A 27,431-nucleotide genomic window follows, 5' to 3' on the forward strand; every position below is an offset into this window, starting at 1 on the left:
AAGTTTCTGTTGAGAGATCCACCAGTAGTCTTCTAGAGGTTCCCTTGTATGTAACTTCTCTCTTGCTTTTAAAATTCTGTCTTTGACTTTTGACAGTTTAATTACAGTGTGTCTCAATGTAGCCCTGTTTGGGTTCAAGCTGTTAGGGGTCCTTTGGGCCTCTTGGATCTGGATGTCTGCTTCTCTCCCACGTTTGAGAAGTTTTCATCCATTGTTGTGTTAAATATGCTTTCTGTTTCTTTCTCTTTTTCCTCTCCTTGAATTCGCATAATGTGAATATTGTTTCATTTGTTTCCCATGAGTACATAGGCTCTGTAACCTTTTTTAAATTTTTTTTTTTTTTTTTTTTTGCTCCTCTGATTAGATAATTTCAGTTGTTCTATCTCCCAGGTCTCTGGGTGTGTGGTCAAGTTTGCTTTTGAAGCTGTATTGAATTATTTTGTTCAAAGTTCAATTATTGTACTTTTTGGCTGCTAGGAATTTTTTTTTACGGGGGAGGTTCTAATTTGTCAGACTGATTTTTGTTTGTGCATTGTTTTCATAACTTTGTTTAGTTGTCCGTGTGTTTTTCTAGTTCACTGAACTCCTTCAAGAGGATTATTCTGACTTCTCTGACAGGTCATAGGATCAGTTAGTAAAGCTTCATTAGTTTCCTTTGGTGGTGTCACGTTTACCTGACTTTTGATTCCTTGGTGTTTGTGCATGTGAGTAAGTGGTCTCCTCTTCCAGACTTTGCAGATTTGCTTTGACAGAGACAGCACTTCACCAATCAGCTCAGTTTGGGTTTCTGGACACATCTGCTGGTAACGTCCTTAGCAGGTGGGGCCTGCTATTAGGGCCTACTTCTGGGCGAGGCATCTGTTGGAGCACTAGGAGGAGGGGAGGGGCAGGACTGCTGGTTGGCTCCCTACCCAGGTGAGGCCGCGGTGCAGGCCTCATGGCTACCTGGGCTCCCGGGTCCCTGTCTCTAGATAGCTGGGACTGGATGCTGCACTCCGCAGTCGGTGGGGGCTGTGAAGTTAGCTCCCCTCCCTCCTGGGGCAGCAGGCTGGGGCACAAGGCCTACACAGCTCGTTGTTAGGGGCCCTGAATCAAGCAAGAATGTGCACTGAGTAACTTGGTCAGGTGCGCCCACCAGTTTGCTCTGCAGACAGGGAGAGCCACGGGCGGTGCTCTCTGTCAGCTGCCACTGCAGACAGCGTTGGACTGAGTTAGGCAGCTTCCCACGCGTTCTGGTCAAGTTCCCTGGGTCAGGCGGGCCGATGGCTGTTTTCAGCAATCATTAGGGCTCAGGCGCAGCAAGAGAAGCAGCTCAAAGGTCATTCATGCTCTTTGTGGTCTTAACTCAAGCCAGCCTGTGCCCCAGGTTCCCTGGCCAACTAGGCTTTGCCCTGAGGGCTGTCAGCTCTGCTCACCTGCCTCTCAGCGCAGGAGCTGTTGGGTTACGTAGCTTCCAGGTGTCTTCGCCAGCCCTTCCTGTCCAGTGGGGCTGGGGGCCACTATCCGCGGAGGGTGGGGTATGTCTCTGGATCCTGCCTGGGAAGGACGGAGAAGGCCCACTTCAGGCGATTTCCAAATTTTCCTGAACAGGTTTTCTCGTCAGGAGGGGACAGGAGCCTACGGTCTGCAGCAGGCGGGGCCGTGGCCCAGCTCTTGTACCTGGGCATGAGCCGCCTGGACTCCAGGGCCAGCACACCTCCCGCTCCGGGAGCCCGAGGTGGGCAGGCCTGCGCCCTGCCGAGCTCCCCAGCTGGACCGCACCCCTGCCCTGACTCTGCAGGTGAGCAGGGCTGCTGGCTGGGACTGCTGCCTTGGCTCTGCAGGTGAGGTGTGATTAAACCATATTAACCAGTTACATAATTTCTAAAGTGACAAAACCTATTCTGCTGGTTAAAGAGACATGACAGCCAAATTCTCTAGTTCTTAACTGAGATTTTCCCTTATTGAAATAGTTCCCTATAACTTCACACTGTTGTACTGCAGGAATCAGACTGGTGGTTGACCCACTGTCTGTTAATTCAGTCTCTGGAATAGTAATAAAAGGTTAGGTTGTTATTTTAAAAGCTAATATGATCTGAATTCATAGTTAAGAACCAGAGAGTAAATGTTGTTTCTACTTTATTAAGCATTAGACTGGTGTTAGAGAAAAGTAAGTTATGTTTTAGCATTTTTTAAATAAGGAGAATTATGAAATTCCAGAAAAAGGCAACAAAATTACTATGACAATTCAAAATATATTATCTAAGGAAAAGCTGAAGGGATCGTTAAACCTGAAAGATAAGCTTAAGCAGTTACAAAGCTCACCAATTACAGAAATCTACCTGTTAACCAGAATGTGCTCTGTCATTAGGAATACTGATAACAGATTCAGGAAAGAAGGTAACATCAAATATTTTAGGAAACAATATGCATCTAGAAGTGAAGTAAGAGGTAAGACTAAAGATGATGATAAGTGTGAAGGAACGAGGTCAGGGCACTTCCTGAGCAGACACATGCTGTGCAAGGAAGATCTGAATTGGTAACCTCCAGTGACGGTAGAGGTCACTGCTCTGTAGTGAATAAAACTTCCACAGTCTAGAATGCTTTTCAAAATGGGCAATAATTTTCCTTATATTTACTTGATAAAAGAAATGGCTACTTCCTGTTCTTCAACACCTAGAGAAACTTAAGAGTTGGACTTTTTTCCCTTTTCATTGCTACATTTTATAATTCTCGATGACCTGTACCATTTCTTGGGTTATGTTTTATCTTAAATTGCACTGTTCCCTTATTTTTGGAAAGTGTCTTGTGTGTGTCCTTTGTTTTGGAACTCCCCGGGGAAGTTCTCTTCAGGCAGTGAGGAAGACGGCCTCGTCGGAATCTCGGTCCTTGCTGCTGTCCTCGCTCGGGGCATGCTCCCCGCCACTCGGAGAGCGGCAGCTCAAATCCTCCACCCCAGACTCTTGGTCACTGTTGGCTGACAGATCAGGGTCTGAGCTTTTCAAGTTGTCTTGGGTTAGAATCAGAGCAGAATCTTCATCGCCTTGTGAAGGGCTCCTGGACGGAAATGATTTCACGTTTCCACTGTAGTCCTGGGGCGTGTTGGCTGTGCTGTTGTCTGAGGTAGAAAACCCTGAGTGTTTGCTGGGTTCACTTTGCTTATTACTCTTACTTCAGTGCGATTTAACTGGACTTTCTGAATTTTTTCCAGCCTCTAAAAAAGAAATAATAATTTCAGGGAAAAAATGTAATACATATACATGCCTTTAGTATTCGTTACCTTCCAGGTGAGTATAACATGGGATTCAGATGGAGTTGGGTTGAAAGCTAGACTTTATGACCTCAGACAAAATAATTAGTTTCTTTGAGGCTTGCTTTCTTCATCTCTGATGTAAGGATGGCACTACCTTGGCAGAGGTTTCCTACAAAATGCAAAACCCACAGCATGAGTAAAGCACCTGGCGGTGAGTGGTCATCCTTCTTTCTGTCCCTGTATGATTTTACAGTGATTTTCATCCTATGAACTCAAAGTACGTTTTTTAAAAATCAAGAATGAGGTGTTACCTAGTTTTTTAAATTAAGATATAAGTAATTCACCCTCTTAAAGTATACAGTTCAGTGGTTTTTAGTATATTCACAAGGTTATGCAACCATTCACGAATCTAGTTCCAAGATCCCATATCCCTCAGTGGTCACTCTCTGTTCTCTACTCCCCACTGTTCCTGACAACCACCAATCTACTATCTCTGGGGATCTGCCTCTCTTGCACATGTCCTATAATGGAGTCATAGGATATATGACTTTTTGTGTCTGGCTTCAGTCACTTATGTTCTCAAGGTCCATCCACACCGTAGCATTATCAGTACTTCATTCTTTTTTATGGCTGAATGATATTCCATTATATCAATATCCCATATTTTGTTTACCCATTGGGTTGTTCAGAATACATTCTATCAGATTTCATCCTTTAGTGTCAGCAAGGGAGGTGTTATGAGATCAACTATTACATATGTATTCATTCAAAAAACATTCAAATACGTTATCATGTACAAAAACACTATGCTGGGCAATATGAGGAAAAGAGAGAAATAGAGATCCAGCCATAAGGAACTCTGAATACAGAGGCAGAGTTGATGTAATGTAGGAATTTGGAAGTGGGAAAAATTATTTAAGAGGGTGGAGTGGAGCATTTTGACAGGACTGTGAAGGAATTAAACTTGGATGTGCTGGTGATGGTTAGAGTGTTTCTAGCAGGAGGGACAGAAAAGAAACACACAAAGGCAGGAAGATGTCCATTGTGTCCAAGAAGCAGAGTTAAATTTGAGCAAGGGGATAGTGGAGGCAAGTTGAAAAGGTAGAATTGACTGGCTCGTGGGAAAGATCTCAAATGCCAGACTTACCAGACTTAAAATTTTATTCCTCATTCCACAATATTTATATTCCTTATTTCTAGGAATACTGTGGGGGAACCAGAGGAGTCATCCTCACCAAGTGCCTTGAAGTGACCATCTCTGTTGTTGGGGCCCTGAACTAGAGCACCGTTTCCCTCTGGCCATCATTTTCAGGGGTGACCTGCAGGTAACTATCCACTTGGATAATGGAAATGACTTTGTTGGAACCCAACTTGTAATATTTTGCCAGCTTTCATTCAGACACATACCAATCTGAAAGTAGGAAACTGGAAGTTCTCTTCTAGGAACATGACTGCTGTATGAGCCATAACGAAGAACTTACTGACAACATGCCAGCCTCCTTCCTAATACTTTTTTTCTGTACAACATATTATCTCAGCAGGAGGAGGGTGGGGAAGGCTTTTCGTCTTATTTAAACTATTTAGCCTCGATTCAGAATTTAGGTCTACACAGCAGGAACTAATTGCCAATTCTTGAGCAAGTGAATGACAGTATTATGGGGTTCACTCGAAGCAGAATAAAGCAAAGAATCCAGGTGGGTTTGGTGGTCAGCTAAATGAGCAGTGTCACTGTAAACACAGTCATCATACACTTACCAGGTTTTCCCTAATTATATAACTTTCCTGGCCACTCGTGCTGGGAAGTTAGAAAATCCAAAAAAGAAGATTACTGATAGTCAGTCTCAGCTATTATCATTTATAGAGTAATATATATCATTATATAACTACTCTTAAAAGTGAAGAAATAGATTTTTTTACTACAAGTACATATATCTGATTTTGTTCTTTCACTTTAAATCCCATCTTTTTCACGTATGCGCCAGAAAGAATTCATTTCAGTACCCTCAAATAATAGTGTTAAAAAAAAAAAAGTGCTTTTGCTAGGAATAGCCCACTAATTCAGCAAGCCATGGAAGTGAGCCAAGCCAGATGTCTGAAATGTATTAAGTGCCTATTCAGTGATCTGGGCGCTCACCTGGTGGGGCTGCGTTTCACGTTGTCCACTGGCTAAAAGTAGGAAACGGTTGTGTTGCTACATTTCACACACCTTGAGTCATGAGAGTCTTTCACAGCAGTGATCATCAAGAAATAAGATTAACAAGAGCAAGTGTGTCTTACTTCTCCTAGGGCCGCGAGCTCCTCCTCCAGCTGCTGGCTCTCCTCCTTCACGGCCATGAGGTAATCTGTGACTGACTGTCGGGGCTGCAGGCCCTTTTCAAAGCGGTTGTACATTCCACTCCAAAACCTGGGAAGGACGGCAGAGCGACACAATACACCATCTCACACTGTGTACTTTCACGTTCTCCAGTCTCCCCAGGTGTCTGTCAAACCACAGTCCTAATAATAACCAAGTACAAAGTACAGGCTCAAAAGAAAAAACTCACTTAAAGTAATAATTCCATGTTGATGTTTTAATTTTCTTGAATCAGTAAACTTCTTTCAGGGAGAGTAAATTCATGAAGAGTCTACTTGTTTAGATAGTACTGAATTAGAAGGCACATAATATATTTTTCTAAAGTAGATTGAAGTAGCACATTACCCTTTTTTTTTTTTTTTGGCTTAAGAAATGACTCTTCGTTGTGAAGTAAACTTGGAAAATTCGTGTTTGTATGAACATTCAGGATCTTTCAGCTGCAAAAGAAGTCTTTTGAATTTGAGGTTTTTAGCTTGTTTTATCACAACCACCAAAAATTTACATTTGCAATAAATCCTCCTCCCTTTTTTATCCTATGCAATAAGGCATTCCGGGATGCAGACACGAATACAGGTTCACCTTGTTCTGCTGCGCTTTGCTTCACTGCACTTCACAGATACTGCGGATTTTACAAACTGAAGGTTTGTGGCAACCCCGCATCAAGCGAGTCTGTCGGCACAATTTTTCTTTTTTTAGTGGAGGTGCTGGGGATTGAACCTAGGATCTCAGCACAGTTTGTTGTTCTAATAGTCTTTGCTCACTCTTGTGTCTCTGTGTCACCTGGTAATTCTCACGAAATTTAAGCTTGTCCATTAATAGTTAACGGTGATCTGTGATCTTTGATGTTACTACTGCTATTCACTGAAGGCTAAGATGATAACATTCTTTAGCAACAAAGTGTTTTTAAATTAAGGTATGTACATTGTTTTTTAGACATAATGCTATTGCACACTTAACAGACTCCAGTGTAGTGTAAACATAACGTACATATACATGTATTACCACAGGGATGTCTGCAGATCCACTCTTTACTCAGAAAGGTACTTGGAGGGCAGGGACTTGGTGTCACTGTTTTATCCACAATGCCTGATCCTCAATAATGCATCTGTTGACTGTCCAGTAACAACGCAGCTGCAACAGAGCTGACTGCAGTGTACCTCAACAGCTCGCAACGCTGCTGTTTTTACACAAACCATGGAGGAATTTTTTAGTGTGATAGAATTAATATTATTCTGTAAAATTAAGTAGTAACTAAGAATAAAAGCTGCTCAACGAGGGCTGTGTTGAAGGAATGTGGTTTCTCAGCTGTTTCTGTATTTGGTCTTTTTGCTGACCTGAGTCATCCCTACGTATCATACAGGACGAGGGCAGAAGCCAAAGGATGAAACACAGCCTGTGTACCTAGACAGTCCGCAGGGTGCCGCCCTGCTCTCCCATCCCAATATACACGGTCTTAACCTAATTTATTTCCACAGGGAAATACTTCCATTAGACCTTGATTAAGCAGCAAAAGAAAATAAGCTATGTCGTGGTCACTACTTACACTTGTGATTCCACATTTAACCTCTAAGGTTTTTTCAGTCATTCCTTCCCTCTTTCCTTCCTCACCCCCTCCCTCACTTTTAAATAAACTGGAACTTACATTTTTAAGATATCATTACTATTAAAACATCGACTTCTAAAAAAATTTCCTTATTTAGGAGGAAAGGAGAGGGAGAGGAGACACTGGCAAAAATAGCAGTTCAGCCCCCTTCGGTGTGTTTCTGTCCAAAAAAGCCTTGAAGCTCAGTGTATCATATGCTTCAGGCTCCAAGTAGTAAACAGTGTGAGAAACTAAGTTCACAGCCGTACTGAGCGAGGGCCCAGAGGACTACATACTTGTGCGTGAAGCTGCACGGCGCCGTGGGGAGGCGAAGGGCTCCGCGGGTCTGGCTGTGGTCAGCTCTGAACAGAGGGTTCAGGTATTCAGCCCGATTCTTCCACAGATGAGCCCAGGAAGAGTGTGTTCTTTCCTGGATTCTGTTATAAAGAAAAGAAGGCTGCAGATGACTATCTTGGTTCTTATAAATAGTAGGCTTGTAATGTTAAAGCTGGTGGAAAGGGCAGTAACTGCTATGTGAACATCAGGGGTCCCTGTTGTCCAGCAGGGAGACTTCCACTCTGTGTCTCCAAGCTACAGCAGCGGACACTACCCATCTCAGCCCCTGCTCTCGGCCCTGGCCTCAGCAAGATGGTTAAGCCTCTGATTATCAAAACCACGTAAAATTTTTTGGAATTTCCCCCAAATAGTCACTGAACTCTTATTACTTGCTAAGTACTATTTAAATGCTTCATATACTTTCTCTCATTTACTCCTCACTGAATTCCTATGACATTTGTCCCTTTTATAGATAAGGAAACATCTGGGCGAGGTTACGCAGTTTCCCAAAGTCACAGCACTAGGGAGAGGAATGGCCAGGATTCAGAACCAAGCATGAAACGGGCTGATCTATCACAACAAATCCCAAAGCTCTGTAGGAAAACAGGTGAGCTTAAAGGGTGTGCTCTGCTATTTTTATATCATTACTGTTTATCAAGAATCACACTTGAAGTTCCTTGGAGAAAGCATAGACTAATATCTACCAGAAAAGCATTTTCTTTCCATTCAGATAGTATAAAACTAATGGACTCTATGCTATTTGAACTCATCATTTCCACAATTAAATCTGATAGTTATTATATAAACCACAATTGAAATCATTTAATTTTATGAAAATTTTAAAATTGTTCATTTGTGGTTCAAAAGTCACTGTACTGTTAAGTTTTTGACTTTTTTATAAAAAGTCCACATTTCATCTACATTTTCCCTCTCGATAAAAGCACTACAGTTTTCATCCGAATAAGAGTGACCTGAGTTTCTAACTTAGTTTCCCAGTTACACAGCAGTCCCCCCTTATCCACGGGGTATGTGTTCTGAGACCCCCAGTGGATGCCTGAAACCAGACAGTACTGAGTCCAGTGTGTACTGTTTTTCCTGTATATCCATACCTCTGATGAAGTTTCACCTATAATTAGGCACAATTAAGAGAATATCCTAATTGCCAGCATCACTACTCTTGCACCCTGGGGCCATTACTGAGTGAAGTCGGGGTGACGTGAACACAGCACTGTGATACCTCACAGTCAGGTAACAGAGATGGCTTCCAAGTGGTTAACAGGCAGGACGTGCTGGACAGGGGGTTCACATCCCAGGCAGGATGGCAAGGGACACTCCAGACTCCATCATGCTACTCAGAATGGCCTGCAATTTAAAACTTACTGTTTACTTCTGTAATTTTCCATTTAATATTTTCGGGCCACAGCTGACCTCAGATAACTGACATCAGGGAAAGCAAAACCGTGGATAAGGGGGGAACTACTGTGTTTTCAGTTCTTACTATGAGTGTATCCACCAAAGATGTCTTTTTCCTTTTAAATGCAAAAATCCCTTTCTCTGACTCCAGGAAGCTTCCTTTCCATATCAGTGTGTCAAGTCTACCTACCTGTCCGTGAACATGAGACAGAAAATGGCCAACATGAACTTGTACCTACCTTTGTCAGGTGATGACGTTAAACCATTTATGAAATGTTGTCAGGAAAAAGCAAATAACTTCAATATGCCAGTGTAGATGTGTGGCTAAAAGTCTTCATGATTACGAAAAGCCATCTGAAACTCTCAGTCACAAAATCTTTACATAAAAATTAAACACCGAAAAACTTACTTGAGTTCTTGCCTCTCCTTTTGGCTGTTACATAGGAAGTTTCCAAACTGGCAGGAATAGATATGATTTTGAATGTGAATCAGAAACCTCTCATTGAACTCAAAGGCACAGGGAAATTGTTCCATTAGCTGCCAGACGCACTCAATGAACTGGTCAATAACTGGAGAGATTTCTTTTGGGTCCCCGTCTAGATTGCCGTACCTGTAAAAAAATATATTAGAGACTTTATGGCAAGTTTTTTTTTTAAATTAGAAAGCTATAAATACAAAAAAAATCATAAAAGCAACCCTTGTTCCTAAGTAGAGCTTATCTTATAAACCTGGAATGCACAAGTAGAAAAATAACTTATTAAATTTCAATTTCAAGAGAAACTGTAGTGAAAGTCTGGGCAGAGAAGGGACATATTCATGCTATAATTACAGAAGAAAGTGTTAGTGCTGAAGTTAAAATTCAAGGACTCTTTCCATGGGGAAAAAAGAGCATCCTTTCATTCAAGTTTTAAAAGTACATCAGAACTTAAGAAACAAGTCTTCCACTTAATTAGTGACCAGTGGGAGAGTGGGAAGAAATACCTGGGCAACTTCAGTGGTTTTCACTTTTGCATTGTTCTGTTGGGAAGAAATAAGGAAGAAAGACAACCTGGGAAAACTGTGGTCCCCCGAGTTTCTGGGGTATTTCTACTTCTAGCACAGTTACTTCCACATGACCACAGATTCCCGTATATCTTTATATCTCCCTCAGCTTTGTTTTCCAAAAGTACATCAGAATCTCCTCCCTCACAGTTGTATCGATTTTTAAATAAAGACTGCCTGGTCCCTTACACTATTAGGTGAATTTTAGAAAGACTCCAAAAGGGTGACTGGGGTGCTAGCAGTTACAGAACAACCATATAGAACCTCACCTTCTCAGCAGTGGATAATCAGCTTGAGGAAGAGAAGTGAGTGAGGATCAGTTTGGGAGTCTTCCAAGGGTGGAAACATCAGAAACTGTCTGGAAACCTCTCAGCGGGTTTAGTCCCACTCACCTTTAGTAGCTTTAAAAAGCGTTGTCTAATTAATATATTCCTGCCTCACAAAACACATACTTATCAGCCATGTCTGTATTCTTTCTGTCCGCACATCTACCTCAGAGACCCTGACTGCCCCGCAGTCAGTGGAGCCCCCAAAACTGAAAATAGCAATGTGATCTTAATGTTACTTAATTGCTTTGGGGCTTTAATTTTCTCATTTGTAAAACTGAATCGATGTGCTTTCCTGGAAAAATCATTAACTATAAAAACAGAATTCCAGAAAACCACAGAATAAATGCTCAACTAATGCTAAGTGCAAAAGCTACAAAAATAAATATTCATAAATTTAGAGCTTTCTTTAGGAAAATATTCAAACAATCAAAATGTCTATCAGAATATCTAATTATTGTCAGCATGATGCCTAAATTTAAGCACCAGAAGACTAGACCATACCGGCTACATGTAACATTCTGAGATGAGACATGAGAACACCAGTCAGGCATTAAGCCAGTAACACCAACACTGACCGGACGGAGCCAGGAGCTTCTGTCTATTGAAAGCCCAGAAGATGGGCCAGTAGGCAAGGAGCGACGCTCCTTACGTACATGGTTTTAAAAGCCTTGCTGTAACCCTATGGAGCAGGGAGGGTCTCCCCTTTTCACAGATGGGAGACCAACGCTCAGAAAGGACAGACGCCCAGGGCCACACAGTAAATGCCACAGCTGAATTTGGAGCTGGATCTGTTGGGCTCAACCTGGGCCGCTGTCCTACATGAGCTCTCCAGAAACACCTGGGACAGACCTCACCTGTGACACAAATGCCTTAGGACGAGCCCTGTCTGACTCCCACTGCGGAAGATCAAAGAGAAACCGTTCCACAGGCATTTCGCAACCACAACCAGCAGCCTGAATGTTTGCACTTCAAACCTGGAATAATTTAGTAAGTCAAATGTGTGTGGGAGGAAGGGAGAGCCCACTTTCTAGGCCAATTAGTGAACAAGCTTCTCTGTGTCTTCTGGAATAATTTAAGATTAATAAGTTCTGCTCAATAAATGCCAAGAGTACTCAGAGTGAGAACTTTATCTGCGATACAATATATACAACAGCATTTTAACTTTCTGAGTAAGATACACAAGGAAACTTTAAAAACAAGGCTATTTTCCCCCACTCAGTTGGGAACTACAGGAAACAGTTTTTTTTTAATCCTAAACTATTCACAGCAATTGATTTTAAGATATTTCTTACCTGTGATTAAATTTATGACCAAAGGAAATCCAGTCCTTTTCAATTAATACCTACACAAGAAAGAATATAAATATCATGGAGAGAAGCAAACGAGGGAAGATAAGAGATCAGAACCAATAATGCTGAAGGATTCAAGGGTGCTCAGAGCAGAGGTCATTATCCTCGGGTAACCTGCAAATGAGCGCTCATCGCCCCCCATCCCCGGAGAGATGCACGTCAGAATGGCAGAGTGCAAGGTCTTCCGTAGGAAAAACACACAGGAGTGGGTGCCTGGAAAGGTAACGCCCCCACCCACAGAGTGCTTTCTGTGCAGCCCTATTCATGCCGTTCACGTGTGATCTCATTTCACTGTAGGATGGGTGTCACTGTCACTCTTCATTTTAGAGGGGGAAACTGAAAGGTTAAACACTCACCTAAGCTACTAGCGAGTGGCTAGTGCCACCTCATCACCCCACTCCAGAAAACTGCACAGCCCCTCCCACCCAGCTCTTCCCCAGTATGCGATGCTGCCTGTCTGTTTAATATCAAATACCGACCTTTTAACAAGAAACAATTAGGAGTGTTTTTCAGTGATCTTTCCTTTAGTTTAGAAGAATCCCAGAATGACGAGGGTTTGGAGCATATTTGAAGTTTCAGCCCTGCTTTGGAGGTAGAGGTAACATGAATTTATTCCCCTCAAATTGTCTGGATTAAAAAAAAAGATTTAACCAAATAATACAGGATAGTACCATCAATATCATCAATGAGATTTTCCCTTAAAAAAATAAGGACTGGTTGAATTCTGGCCTTGACAACTCGTAAATCTAATGGGGAGGAATCAAAAAGAGCCAGCGGTGGTGAAGGACAGTGTGACAAAGCCCTGGGAGTGTGCAACTCAGCCCCTCCCCCGTCCAGATGTAAGGGAATGACTCCAGCCCCCAACCTCAGTCCAAGGAGGGGGAGCTGCACCAGGACTGTCCCCAAGATCTCAGTGCTGGCACAGGTAACAGCAAGTTCTCGGACACTTAAGCCCAAGAGCAGGAACCTGTGTCTTCTCTCTTGTCCCCAGTGTCAGCTGTCCGTACTCAGATCTAGCAGTGGACACACCCCATCAGGCTCCTCTGACAGCATCTGTCCCCAGCATGGATGCGGGATCCACTGAAGCACTTTCTACCAAATCATGCTTCAAGAGGCAGGAACCAGTAACCTCCCAGCCACCAGGAAGTCCCTGCAGTCATTTTAAGAAGATGGTTCCGTCTTAGCCAAAGCTTCACCTTCCAGGCAACCATACAAATATTCAGCAACATGTCAAGTTCTGATGCACACCTGAAAGGTGCAAAATCCAGGAGAGGATGCACTCATCATTTCAGCAAAGAACAGCCAAACACTGAAATTTTCAATATTCTCATCCAGAGTCGCAAAGGACTACTTAAAATATAAAAGTAGTAAGTGAGAACATTTTTCCCTCTCAAGGACTTGCACAATATGCTTTGTCTCCAAATATTTTTTCTGAAAACTGTTTTCTGTTATACAGACAGTCATGTTACCTCAAACTTGAAAATGTATTTCAAACTTGAAATCTATCTATACAAATGATGTTTAAAACTCTATTTCATAAACTACTGAAGATATATTTTGTATTTGCCTCCAAATTCATCTTTAGTAGCACTGGTTTGAATTGGTTCCAAAATCCAAGAAATTCACCTCCTTATTCCAGCCTATTTCACCTTTTCCCCTTTAATTAATCTTACTGATCTACTAAGAGAAAAATAATGTTGATGAGGAGGGAAATAAGCTGCTAACAGTTGCCAAAAGAGAGGTCCATTCTGTCTAGGTGCTGCCAGTGAGGGACAGTGGCCCGATGGCCGCACTCACCATGAAGCCCTTCAAGGTCCTGTAGTGAGGGTCCAGCAGGAGGCTGGCCACCGAGCACACCTGAGCAGTCCTGTCCCAGCCATCGGAACAGTGAACAAGTACACTTGCTCCTTCCTCTGAAACTGCCTGAAAAACACAGGATTGGCAAAGAGTCACAAAGAACAGCTATAACCAGGATCAGCAGTAGGTTTGGTTTTATACTCACAGAAAGACTCAAAAAAAGATTTACAGGCAAAAAATCCATACCAAAACCTCTTCATTCATTTACTGATGTTGACAGCCCCATCGAGTTAAGGAAGAGCCAAGGCCTGGTTTGGCGCCGGTAACTGAAGTCCTCCCTTAGGTCCAGAAGCCTCCACCCGGGCCCTCACAGGCTGCCACACCGCGGGTGAGCACGCCTCCCGTGCCACCGTGTCCCTGCCACCTTCCACCACCCCCCCGCCTTCCCCTCCAGGCTTCCCCCTGAAGCCTTTCCAAGACTGAAATTCTGGAGCTGCTGCTGGCCTCCCTCATTTTCAAAAAGGAAAAGCTACAAAAATGATAAATTGAAAAACTATGAGGTTAGAGACAAAAGGGTAATAAGATCCAAGTAATGGACGGGGAGGGGTGGGGAGGAAACAGATAAAATGACAGCAGCAGGTCTCCGCGAGAAAAGCTGCTCACAGGCCGCCGCACATGGGCACGCGAGTTTCACTGAGTCTCTTGGCGGGAAACGTAGCCTGGAAAACATGGTGGAGACTCTGTCATGGCATTTATCACTACCTGAAATTCTGTTTTATTCACTGGTTCATTTTCTGTCTCCTGCACCAGAACATAAGCTTTGTGAGGGAAGAGACCTGCTCTGGCTTATTCAGCGTCGCATACTCAGCACCTAAAAAAGTGCCCAGTGATGAATAAATATTTGGCAAATACATTAATTATCTAATAAAGGGGAGCATACCACGTCATCTGAAAAGACATGGTCATCTTTAGATATACATCTGAGGGGAATTATTGGAAAAAAAAAAAAAAACTGAGCAACAAAATAGACAAAGCTTTCCCAAACAGCTTATATGCAAGCTGCAGCAAAATCCCCTGGCAGCCTGGACTCTGCTGGCCAGCTTCAGGAGCAGGGCTTCTGCTAATGCCATCACTGAAAACTGATGCTGACTGACACGGAAGTCTCAGGCCTCGATCACTGCAGTGACTCACATCTGGATATATTCTCCTGCAGAAAATTCTTCCCTCCACCCAGGACCAAGCCTAACCTAACTGAAATGAGAACAGTCTGAAAGTAACTTACCACTTGATCGCTTGATAATCTTCTATCAACTGAGCACTGTCTTCTCTTTCACAAAGTCCCATGGTCAGAGGGCAAACCTCGGGGAGGTCTGCAAAGCCAGCTCCCCACTCAGTACAGCACAACGTGGCCCAGGGGAGCTCGTGGGGAGGGGACAGGATCTCCACTCCAAAGCCAGAGTGCACCGGCTGGTCTGCCCCACCGCCTCTGTCTGTCCTCTGCAGTCGCCTACCTTTGCAATGAAGATCCCTGCATCCAGGATGGCCTTAATGTGCCTCAGCCAGCCAGAGTTCTCCAGTCCCCACAGAAAATCACTCATGGAGGGAGATTTAAGTTCACACACTGCAAGATAAATTGTGTTACAGAAGCAAAATAGAGGCAGTCTCTCATTTCACATGTGATCGTATTTGCAGGTAGCCTGTTAATGGCTCCTTCATTATAGTGTTTTCTGGAAGACTTGAGTCAAGATAAATGCCCAAGCTTACTGAACCTGGTTCTGCTGGACCACTTCCAAGTAAGGCTTTTCTACTCTGGGCACGGGGGGTGCTGCTTCTGCTTGGAAGTGTTACGTCTGTAGAGTTTAAATTCTAATATTTGTGAAAATTATTGAATGTTGTCATAGTAAAAATAAGAGAAGATGTATTTATTCTTTCAGCAAAGATGTTCAAAACAGGCCACCAAGGAGCACTTGAGTAAGACTGCTACGGGGGGAAAGGCTCATGTAACAACTCCAGCACTTGCCCAGTTATAACCCCACCGTCCAGCCACTTCAGCTGAGGACTCATGTCCAAACACCAGACAGAGAGGGAGGGCTGTCCTAAAGTCTTACACAGAAATGATCCAACAACCCTACCCAACAGAGTAAAGTATGTGGACTTTACTCAGCAGAGTAAAGTGTGTGAATATGAGGTCCTGCACTTCTGAATCCCATCTAGAGTATCAAGTCCAGGCTTTTCCCTGTGATTGCAAATGAAGATGAGCTAGGATTCCCATGACACCTGAAGGTCACAAAACTAAGGCAGGTGTGTAAACTCTCCTATATTATTATCATGAGCCACTGCATCCCAAGAGCTTATCTTCTAGTTAACGTGAAGCACGCAAAAGCTCTAGAGCTCAGCGTTCTGACCATGTATCACAAATATCACATTCCGAAGTTTACGCAGTTTATACCTATAAAGCCCTCTTGAGGAATCCTATAAATCAATCAGTGACAATTAAATAATGTTCTGGAGATCTTGTTTGTTGAAGTGTATTTTCTAGTGCTCTGTGAGATACACGCAGGGAATACGGAGGCCTGTCTCCTCCTCCCAGCTCTGTCAGCGATTAACAGTATCATCTTGCTCAAGTCATTTAACCTCTTTGGGCCTTGATTTCTTCATGCTTAAAATAGGGAAGGTGTACTAAATTATATATAAGTGCCATTCCAACTCCAAACTCCCAAATTCAACTTTGTTCAGTCTTTGAAAGCATCACGCATTTGCATAATAACCATTAATAAAGTTTATCAGATGCCCTTCCCTCCAATATGCCAGATAACAGAGGGTTCAACTCGTATTTCCTGCAACATAAGAGCCACACGAAAAAAGTACGAGTAAATTCTGAGTCACAGCCGTCAGCAGTGATGAAGGAAATAACACCAAGATCCCCAGGAAAAGCCATTTCTTAAGAAAACCATAGTATGAATGTTTAGGCAAGATTCCAAACTCTTTCCTGGAGCTGGAAGCCCAGCTGGAGAACTGAGTTCTCTCTGGCATCGCCCTGGTTCAGGGCACTGTCCTTGTGTCCGAGGTCAAAGGGCTGCCCTCTCCCCACCAGCATCACCAGCAGGAAAGCACCCTCCCTGTCGGGTGCAGCACGTGCACAAAGCAGAGGAGAAGGGGGCCCAGTGACGTCAGCGCAGACCACTGCGCAGAATCCACTGCTCTGTTCCTCAGCCCCGTGGCCTGGGCGCTCAGCGGCGGGCTGAGTGTTTCCAAGATTATGGTCTCTTTAGTCATTAAAATATGTTAAGTTTGAAATATTTAAACATATAAAAGATGTTAAAATGTAACGGACACTCAGACTGGCCACAATTGCTTTAACTCTCTCTTAAAGAAAAAACAGAAAATGTTACAGATAAAGTCTCATGTCCTCGCACTGTCCAGATTTTCCCCTCTGAAGTCTGTTAACATTCCTGAGTAGGCTTTTGTCCCTCTACTACTTACACAGTAGTTTTGTGAGCTTGGACAGTTTACTTAGCCTCTCTGTGCCTCAGTTTCCTCAGCTGTAAAGTGTGGGAGAGCAACAGCCTCGGCAGCAAAGGGCCTTCACTGCTACTGTTATCCTCAAATAACTTATATTGTTTTATGTGTGTTGAAAACTTAACATACAAACATCATACTGTAGCCTTTGGCAACATGATTTTTTTCATTTAACACTTCATTTCTGAGACATCCATAGGCTGTAAATAGATTCATTTCCTTCATTTACCAGCTGATAATATTCCACTCTATCAGTATATTTCAGTTTACCATTTCCCTACTGCTGAGTTGTTTCGCTCTTTTTCAATATTTACCATCCCCTGGTGGGTAGGAAGTGGTATCTCACTGTGGTTTTTGATTCCCTTAAGACTAATCCCTGTTCTTTGCTGCAAGTCCAGTAATTCATTTCAGTAAAGATTTGCTGTATCTGCCTGGCATTTCCAGGTGCTTTTATCAGAGGGCATTTCATAGTAGCTTAACCTGCCATCTTGGGGAAATGGGAAGGCCTCCGTGTTTCACTGAGACTTTAGTTTTTTGTAGCTAACTGGCACACTGTAGTCATGACGACGATATGCACACGGGCAGCACCGTGTCGTACTATTTAAGGGCATAAGCTTCAGGGTCAGACAATCCAGCGTTCATTTCCCAGCTCTGTCCCCGCCCAACCGTGTAACCTGGGGCTAGTTCCTAAGCCCTCAGTTTCTCAATTTCTCAAGTGTAAAATGGGGATAAAAACACCTTCCTCCAATAGCTGCTGAAGGATGAAATGAGATCATGCATATAAATTATGCCAGCAGATAACAGATTAAACAGTGGTAGCTATGGTACACATTTTCTTGTTCATCCAGCACGGTGTCCTGAGAGGCAGGAAGTACTACACTCATCCAAACTTGTGAAAGGTTTGGCTCAGAAAGGCTGAAACACAAAGTGACCAACGGCAGAAGGCGAACACAAACCTGCTCATAAACAAGCCTCTGGTTTTTGCCACCACACCATGGCTACCATAGTGGGTTTACCTAGAAGTAATGGCAGTAATAGGGAAACTTCAACAGTGATTCCAGGTGCCAGACACTCTCCTAAGTGCTTCATATATAATAGCTCTTTGATCCTCATAACAATCCTCCGAAGAAGATATTATTATTATTATCCTCATTTCATAAAAGTGGAAACCAATGTAAAGAGAGGTGAAGTAACTTGTCTGAGGTCACCCAGCTGACAAGGAGTGAGGCTAGGATTCAGCCTGGCTCCAGAGTTCAAGCTCTTAAGCCGTGTCTCTCCATCTCAGTTATGTTATTTCTCATAATTCAAACATGAGCCAATCTAAATGCTCCTGGGCTCCCGCACACCATCAGCCTAAAGGCTTTGCATTTTGTCCCTTAGAACTGCACGGCCCAATGGACCAGCTAGTAGTCACGGGTGGCTATTAGGGCCCTGAAATGTGGCAGGTCTGAACTGAGACAGGCTTGAGTGTAAAGTAGACTCCAAATTTTAAAGGCTTAGTATGGGGGGAGGAGGGGAATATAAAATATTTCACTAATGGTTGAAATGAAAATATTTTGGATGTATTGGGTTAAATACAATGTATGATTAAAATTAATTCGCCCATTTATTTCTACTTTGACGTGGCCACTAGAAAGTTTAAAATTACAAATGTCCTCATTTGTGACTTCCACCACACTTCCATGGGACAGCAGTGACTGAGACTGCTCAAGGAAGATTAACCTGATCTGCAGTCTTCAAACGTTTTTGCACAAGTACCCCTCCAGTGACTTGTTCAAACTACGTACCCTCGCATGCATGGGGGAATAATGCACCATCATAGGGCTGAAGGTGTGTCTGCCTTTTCTAAGGTGGCTAAAGGGCAATGAGTGAGGGGAGGTGGGGAAGGACGGGCTCTCTTCTGGACCCAGGGGCAATCTAAGCCAGGCGGCGCAGTTTCAGGAAGGAGCACGGGTAGAAGTCGGTGTGTCAAGCAGTCCAGCCAGGGCGCCCCTCAAGTAGCCTTCCCGGGAGCGCTGGGTACGCAGTCGAAGGCGTGGAATCTGCTGCAGCTGAGAAACGGGCCCCTAGTGAGCAACGATCTGCGCCCGGGGAACTGTCCGCAGTACCGGCCGGGCCCTGCGCGCGGCAGGCGCGCCCCCGCGGTCCCCGCGCAGCCCCCGCACCTCCGCGCCCCGCCCCGGTGCCTGCTGTTCGCGCCCCCTGCCCCGGGCCAGGACCCAGAGTGTTCAACTTAATCCAAAAATACACACATTCCACCGTGCAGTCTCAGGACCCCTGAGCCCTTTAAATCGTCCACAGATAACGTTCACTTGCAGTCGGAGATTTTTTGTTTTTTCAAGGAACTGGCCAAACTTTCTGGTTGTTATGATAGGGCCCAGGGCTAGCTGGCATTCTCGTTCATTTCAAAAAGTCCAGGGAGCCTGAGGGATATCTTGGCATCAGAACTCCGAATCTCAGTCCAAGAACAAATGATCCCTTTCACCTTCTCTTCCCACCGGGCGTGGAAATGAGGGCAAGTTTAAAAATAAAGACACCAGGCTTCCTAGCTACCCTGGAGGTGGCCTGTGCCAACTGCAAAAGGGGAAGGGCGAGCTCACAGGACATGGCCCTAAAATGCACCGCGGGAGAGGATGTCCTGCTACCTGCTTCCCTGAGCTCACGCCTGGGGGGAGGAGCTGCTGCATCTCTGCCAGGTCGGCTCCTCTCCTTCCACGCTGAGCACAGCTCCCTGTTTATCAAGTCTATTTTCAGGAACATTAAGCCTGGGTACGTTAAATAAAACAGCCTCCCCAGGTCTCAGGCAGGGTAACCGCTGAGAGGGTGTTCCCCTCAACCCCCACCAGGTGCTGAGTGGCAGCTGTTAGGGGCAAACAGCCCTGCAGGTGATGAATACACAGGGACAGATGGGGGTACCCTCAAGACCCAAACAATTAGCGCCTGGAGTTTTAAATATAAAACTGGTGAGTTTGTTTGGATAAACTCAGGGTAAGGCAGAAATACTGATCTGTTCACTCTTGTCGCCAAAGCCAAACCAATATTTACAAACCATTTTGCTGAACAAAGTTCCTTTCAGCTGACATCAGAGGCATTAAGCCATGGATTACAGAGAACCGTACTTACTAACCAGGAGTTTCATGCATGGGTCTAGTGATATTTGTTTTACATAACAGGGCAACTATATCCCACAAAGATACATGAACAACATTTAAAAGAAAAGACAAATAATTATAGGACCTGAGAAAATGTGGTTTATTTGGAAGAAAATTAATCTCCAGTGATCCTCCCCAGATATTTCCTACACCAATATCATTTCTTCCTACACAGTTGCTGGGTGGGGACAAGTGAGGTGCGAAGTCTCCATCTGAACCCCGTGGGATTGGTCTTTGTCTCCTAAGATACAAAGCGGAAACGTACATGACCCTCCCTCAATTACCAGCCAGACACACAGCTGAGTACTCCTAGTGTTTGATCTCATTCCCATTTACAGTCAAAAAGAAAGCCCAAAGAAATGGTCTTCAAAGAACAAGCAAAATGCTAGTAATCTCCCTTGACTGAACATCCTCGCAGGTAAAACATTCAAAAAGGACTTAGTTATGGCCTGGACAACGGAAATGCCGGGTAAAGCCTGCTTTGCAGTCTCCCTCTCTTACTCAGCGCCCACCATGGTGACACCGACTGAACGCCGCAGCGAACTGGGTCCGGTTCATTACCGTTAGCAGTGCTCTCTGCCCCACCTGGGCCAACCCAGAGGGACCCTCTTCACAGAGGATTTTACATTAACTGGAGAGATTTGTGTACTAGCTTCTCCACTGGACACCGACAAGGTTAATGATTGTGCTTTAAAACAGCTCCCACTCTGCTGCTGACGCTCCTTTCTGCAGCCTCCACACCATTAATAATGCCCTGAAAGCCATTTTTTAATAGCCTTGTTCTCCTCAGAAGGATCTAATGACAATGTAAAACGGTAAAGTGCGATCCGCCTGGACTCTGCACATGGTGTTGGCACTGCTTGCACTAGCAGCACAGATAGGCATCTACACAAACATGTGCATGAGTAAGTGTGTGTCCAGCTACTAATAAGCATGGATGTGCGTGTACATACAGTGTACCACAGTGCAGCAGGCTCACAAAAGAATGCATGCCCTATTAACATCTATTAGCTTTGCCTATGAATTTTGTGCCTAAAGACAATCTGCAGCAAATAAATGTAAAAACATATTACATTTACCACATATAAGGCTTGGGGCTTAGTCATTTTCTGTCAATGAACAGTTAACTGAAGGTAGGACTTAAGCGATGACAAAGTCTAAATAGGAAATGTAAGGCGAATGGAAATAGAGAAGTCTAGTCTGGGAGAAGCTGGGGCACTAAGAGCCTGGGAAGTCGGGGTGGATATATGATATTTAGTGGTCGATGCTGGAGAGAAGACCACGACTCGTGTAAGGTTAAGACGCCGGCAGGAAATAACTGAAGCGCTGAGACAGCACCATGGGCAGCCGGGGCCGGAATGGGCGGAGAGCCCCTCCACGCTCCTCGCACTGCCAGGCCCGACGCGCGCGTCAAATCCGAAACCATGTTGTCGCTGGCAGCAAGTGCCGGATTGCCACATCCCAGCTTATGGAAAACCAGCTCACCTTGTCACGGTATGAGTCACGCCTATCTTTAGTTTTACGAGAGACACTTTCTTCTACCACCGCTCTTTTCGTAAACACCCCAGTTATCCAAAAGCTAGCCGTCGTGATTAACAAAAGAGAAACAATCATTCTGAGGGTAAACATTTTTAAATTAATCTTTGAACTGTCCAGCGAATGTCAAGATAAAGGATAAGTAGGATGAAAAACAGCCATTATTCCCTCTCTGAATCTCTTTGTTTTCTCTCGTCCTCTCCTTTGCTGAAGTCACCCAGAGGTGAAGTCTTTGGCTTTGACATCCAATTAAAACAGCCAACCATCCGACTTATGCAAGGAGAGCCCTCAGGGAGACCACTTCTAAGCAGGCATCATCTTCTCTTCCTGCCATGATTTTTGCCCTACACCAAAATCAGTAACGTCACTTTGTGTTAATGAATCAAGCGTTTCTCTGCCCAATGCCCAGCCCATAGAAAACTGTCAGTAACTGTCTGACGTGCAGGTGAGCATGGCGATAAGCACGGCAGCTCCTAGTCACCGGGTACCTACCTTGGGCAGGTTTTGTGCCTGGTGCTCTATCTACTACCCACCGCACAGGGTGTATTTACTCCCAATTTTCAGATTGGCAGGTGTGGCTTACAGAGGTTCACTGAGTCACCCGTGGTTACTCAGCCAGTAAACAACTGAGCTGGAATCCAGGCCACAACACATACACCCTAAGGGGTCCTGCTCTTTCCTCTCTGCCTTTGTGCTCAGAGTATCACAGTCCAGATCAGCCAGCACCGTCCAGCCTCTCTCAGCCACATCCTCTTACAACATCACAGACAGCAAGGCACACGTTCCCGATGCACCTCTTTCTTCCAAACGGCCATGAAGTGACAACTCATGCAGGCTGACCGCGAGCCCGGCTGGTCTAGTGGGACACTCATTAAATACCCAGAGGGCCGCAGGAGCTCTCCAGTTCCACCTTGATGGGAGAACAGGTTTTCCATGTGGAAACCCATGGCATACTGCTGAATTTTGAGGGACGATGACCAGATTTTTAGCCCGGTCTTATTGACTGTCTTGTCTGATTAGGTCAGTAATCTCAGGAAATTAACAATGGGGAAAAGTCAGAAGACAGAGAGCTGGAAAATGATTAACCTTTACAGCCTTTTACCAGCTCATATCTGGTAAAAGTTCAGAGCTTAAACTTGCAGGCAACGTAATAGGAAATAGTCACTTTCAAATGGAAAGCTTAAATTTAAGTATCTATAAACGGCTGAAGTCGTCCATTTCTTCTAGGTTGAATTAGCCATCACCTCGGAAAGTAAGGAGGTGGTGAAGAAAATATCAGGTAAAAAGGGCCTTGGGGCTGAGAGTAATAACTTTAACTTCTTGAGCAGAGAGAGAAATTTCATGGAAACATTGGAGCCGGGTGTGTTAGGGACTGGTCCCTTCTGGACCCTAGTGCACCCAAGACAACCTGGCAGGGACACTGGACCAGGCAGTCACGCGGCCACGACCCCCCCGCCGTGCTGGCGCCTCCCGCGACAGAGCCGAAGGTCTCTGCTTTCTACACCCAGTGAAGGTTCTCAGTAACCGGGCCTCACAACTTCGCACAGAAACAAGGATCAGATATGATCTCGGGGGCCACCTGATTTCATCACAAAACGTTCTCCACAGTCAGTGCCCACACTTCCAGGGGAAATGCCAAAAGTGCTTCCCACTGGGGCCTGCTCAGAAGATTCCAGTCTTTTAAACTGAGTCTGCTTCCCCCTGACAAACAGCATAGTGGTGTTCGGGCTGTCCAGACTGCTGACTGGGCCCCAGGCCTCTGCTCCCTGCTCTGGGCCCTCCTCCATCCGACCCCCCGGCAGGCTGAGGCTCGTCCTCTGTTACACAGCTGGCTGAGAAAACGCCCACAAGGCCCAGCGGGGGGTTTATGAAATTATTTTGATGAACTGTGTTGAGGGGACACAGGCCGTGTCCCAAGGCAAGCACTTCTGTGCCTCTGAAACTGCTTACTCCCTGCATCTTGAAGAAAGAAATGAAGACGAGTTACCTGTAAGAAAGCAGGGGACCTATCGAATACTTGCCTGGCTGGCCGAGGTCACCTCCAGCCCATTCACTCAGCCATCTCACTCAGCACTTATCTGGCTACAGTACTGCTCCTCAAGGAAAAGCTCAATGCACCTTACACGGGAAGCACTTTAGAGTCTGCAGGGAGTCATTTTCAGTAGGTCTATGGCTTAGACAGCAACAGTGTGTTGCTAACACGGTTTTACAAACACAGGAAACGAGGTTTGTTCACGCTTACGCAGAGACTAAGGCAAGAACCGAAACCCAGATCTTCAGGCACGAGGGTCAGGGCACTTTCTTGCCCCGCCACTACCTGGGAGGCTGGAAAGCCAAGTGGATAAGAGTATGGTGTCTGGAGTGATACTAATAGGTAAGAAGCTTGGTTCCGTTTACTGGAGCTTCCGTAACTATCTTGGCCTCTGTGCCTCCACTCGCTTACTGCAAATGGGGGTATTAAGAACAGCTACAACATGACCGAAAAGAAGATTACTTACATAAAATACATCTCAAAAAATTAAAACAGCATCCAGTACATAGTCATCACTCCATAAATGTTACATGACCATTCCCAGGTGGGTGGTTATCTGTGAGCCTGTCCAATAAAAGACCCACAAATCAACGAGGATCACCGTAAAATGAGGAAAGGACTAGGTTCAAATCTTGCTTTGTCATGTGATACTGGGAAGGACATGCTTTCTAAAACTTTTTAATTAAAAATGTAATATACTAGACTTTGTGCCTGGAGAGAGGCATTGAAGAAATAACTTGCCGTGTTGTGAACAGCGTATGTGGAGGTCCACGTGGTAGAGCATTCTAGGACCCAGAGGTGGCCCCCAGCTGACAGTCCTCAGGCCCCTCAGTTGAATTCAGCCAACAACCTGAACCAGCCGGGAAGCAGATTCTCCCCCATCCAAGTTTCCAGATGAGAACACAGCCCAGCCAATGCCTTGACTACAGTGGTGTTAGACCCCGGGCAGAGGGCTTCTGGGTTCCCAATTAGACATGAGAAATGCCCAGACTCCTGACCCAAAGAAACTGCGACCTAATCAATATGTATCGTCCTTTGTTTAAAGTAACATACCAACCATAGAGAATATTTTATAAATAAAGAAGGAGAAAGAAAAATTTCACCCACTGTCCTTTCATGCTAATCCAATTTTCATGCTGGACATTCCTTATAAATATGACTTACTGCCTAGTGAATCAGAGGATGCATCCAATTTTACAGCCTGAATTCTCCACTTACATGATACACATTCTCCCAGGTTGGTGATACATTTGTCATAGTTATTATTTTTAATAATATGCAACCAAGAGGTGGAACAAGATCACTTAATCAGTGAACCAATGCTGAACATTCCTGTGGCTTCCAAAATTCTATTACTATGACTAAAACACCACTATCAAAATAAGCATTATATTTATTTTTTTAAACCATATTTTGGATTCGTCCCTAAGGGGAGGCAATCTGGCAAAAAATATGTCTCTCTGAACAAAAAATCTGAGGTATCTCTTGCCAATTTCAACGATACTGGAAATATTTAAAGTACTAGTTTCACCACATTCTTTTCAGTATTGGATATTCTAACTTTAAAAAATAAGTGAAAAATGGTACTTCGAGGTGTTCACTTACACTTCTTTAATTACTAGAGCAACATTAAATATTTTTCTATGTGCTTATCTGTTTCAACTCACTGCTTCTTCTTTAAAAAACTACCTTAGATTGAGTTGCCTAATTTTACTGAGACTCAGTTCTTCATCTGTCAAGTGCAGATAAAATCACATACAGCACACTGTCGCTGTGGAGTCAGGTTCAGGCAGACTTTGTTTTACCACACATCACAGATACGGCGTTTTTTATAGATTAGAGGTTTGTGGCCACCCCGCACAGAGCAAGTCTATTGGCACCATTTTCCCAAAAGCATTTACTCACTTCATATCTCTGTATCACATTTTGGCAGTTCTCGAAATATTTCAAACCCTCCACCATCCAGAAGATTTTGACTCCGAAAGCTCAGGTGATGGTTACATTTTTTTAAGCAATAAAGTATTTTTAATTACAGGGTGTACATTTTTTAGACACGCTGCTATGGCGCACTTAACAGACTACAGTCTGGTGGAAACTAACTTGTGTACACACTGAGAAACCAAAAGTTTGGCATGACCGGTTTTACTGAAATACTCGTTTTATGGATGTGGTGTGGGACCGACCCGCAGAATCCCGAACGCGCTCACAGGTCACTCATGCACGTGTAAGCACAGAGGAGCCGGGTGCACGGCAGCTGCTCAGTTCTTAGTGAAATGAAAAGAAAACCAACGAATCAGCGGTCTATTATATAGAACTACACAACGGCCACCAATATGAATCTAATATTCACGGAGACTCCAGGCACAAAACTAGCGGTGCGGAGAAAGGGCAATTTTCTGGGCAACCAACAAAAGATGGAGCGTGTGGGCTGAAAAAGGAGGAAGGTCACTGCCACCCCGTCTTCCCGAGAGACACCTGCCTGCCTGGAAAACAGGTACAGGTGCAACCACCTCCACAGCCCAGACGTGAAGGCAGTTCCGCGTGCACCTCCCTCCCCCTTCTCACTGACCTCCTCCCCCAAATCAAGGATGCCTGGGAGATCCTCACTTCCACACCTGATGAGAACAACTTCCTCAGCCTTGGAAAGAGCCTATTCCAGGTACTTCTACTGACTGTTTCAATTTTAAAAAAAAGAAAAGAAAATACAGGGCATCCTTTAATTACTTGAGGGGAAAACCATTATTTCTATGATCCAAAGGAAAGCCTCTGCAGAAAGCACCTAATAAATTACAAAACTGCTACATAACTGGAAGACTTCACTATTATCTCACTGGGAGGTGTGAATGCCACAAAATAGTTTGGTTTAGAACTTAGGAACCAAAGTTAACATTCAATCAGCTCTTTTACAAAAGGACCTACACAGGATGTGAACTTGGTCCTGGATTTCAATTTCTGATGAAATATCCCACAGCTCTTGCTCACGGAGCTATCTGGGGCCAGAATGCAAATGGTTTTTCCCTTCTCTTAGTCAGGATCTATTCTGATAATATCAGAAACAGTGGTAAAAAATTTTGAAAAAAAAAAATCATGAAGGAGGATGCATTATTCCTCTTCCCACCAAGGGACCAGCCAACGTTCCAATCTCTCTGATGCCAAGGACAGCTGTTTGTAGGAGAAAAAGCCTCCGGAGGTGGGTCCGATTGCATCACTTCATCAGCTGAGCCTCCGCGAGTGGTTTATCATTTACTTGCTAAAAACAGATAGTCAAACATTGGTCAAGTTCCCTGAAAGACATCCAGAAAGTTGTCCTTGCTTACTGCACTGACACAGAGCTGGAAAATTGCAGAAGAACCAGGATCCCTTATGAAACAGAGGCTGCCCTCCCTCCGGAACTCGGCCAGTTTGCTGGTGCTTTAGAAACCACGAGGCAGACCAGATGTACGAGGGCAGGAGACATGGTTCCTAGTAAGAAACCAAGTAAAAGGTCATTTTAAAACAAAAGCCCAATTGCCATGTTACATGCACGCTCAGGAGTTGCCCTCTGCATAGAAGAACACAGGTAGTTCTCAAAAGTCAGCTGGTGATATTACTAAATGAAAAATACAAAGCATATAAATGATTTTTAATGATTCTGACACTGGTGAACACTCTTCATCTGCCCTTTCAGTAACAGGACCAAGCTACCCCAATTTTCAACATCTAGAAAGCCCAGCTAACAGCAGGGACATCCACGCCACTCACTGAGAATCTCCAGAAGTTT

General features: G+C 44.3%; 1 protein-coding gene across 1 annotated transcript in view; it reads right to left on the reverse strand.

Moving 5' to 3' along the window:
• Positions 1 to 291: 291 nt before the first annotated feature.
• Positions 292 to 27,431, reverse strand: part of MTMR7 (myotubularin related protein 7) — an 87,800-nt gene continuing 60,660 nt past the window's right edge. The window contains 8 exon segments of the mRNA XM_006192874.2: positions 292 to 3,143; positions 3,146 to 3,193; positions 5,510 to 5,636; positions 7,464 to 7,604; positions 9,326 to 9,526; positions 11,579 to 11,628; positions 13,433 to 13,558; positions 14,944 to 15,053. Of these exon segments, the coding sequence (XP_006192936.2) occupies positions 2,829 to 3,143; positions 3,146 to 3,193; positions 5,510 to 5,636; positions 7,464 to 7,604; positions 9,326 to 9,526; positions 11,579 to 11,628; positions 13,433 to 13,558; positions 14,944 to 15,053 (1,118 nt within the window). The 3' untranslated portion in view covers positions 292 to 2,828.

Source organism: Camelus ferus, chromosome 26 (assembly GCF_009834535.1).
Source record: "Camelus ferus isolate YT-003-E chromosome 26, BCGSAC_Cfer_1.0, whole genome shotgun sequence".
NCBI lineage: Eukaryota > Metazoa > Chordata > Mammalia > Artiodactyla > Camelidae > Camelus > Camelus ferus.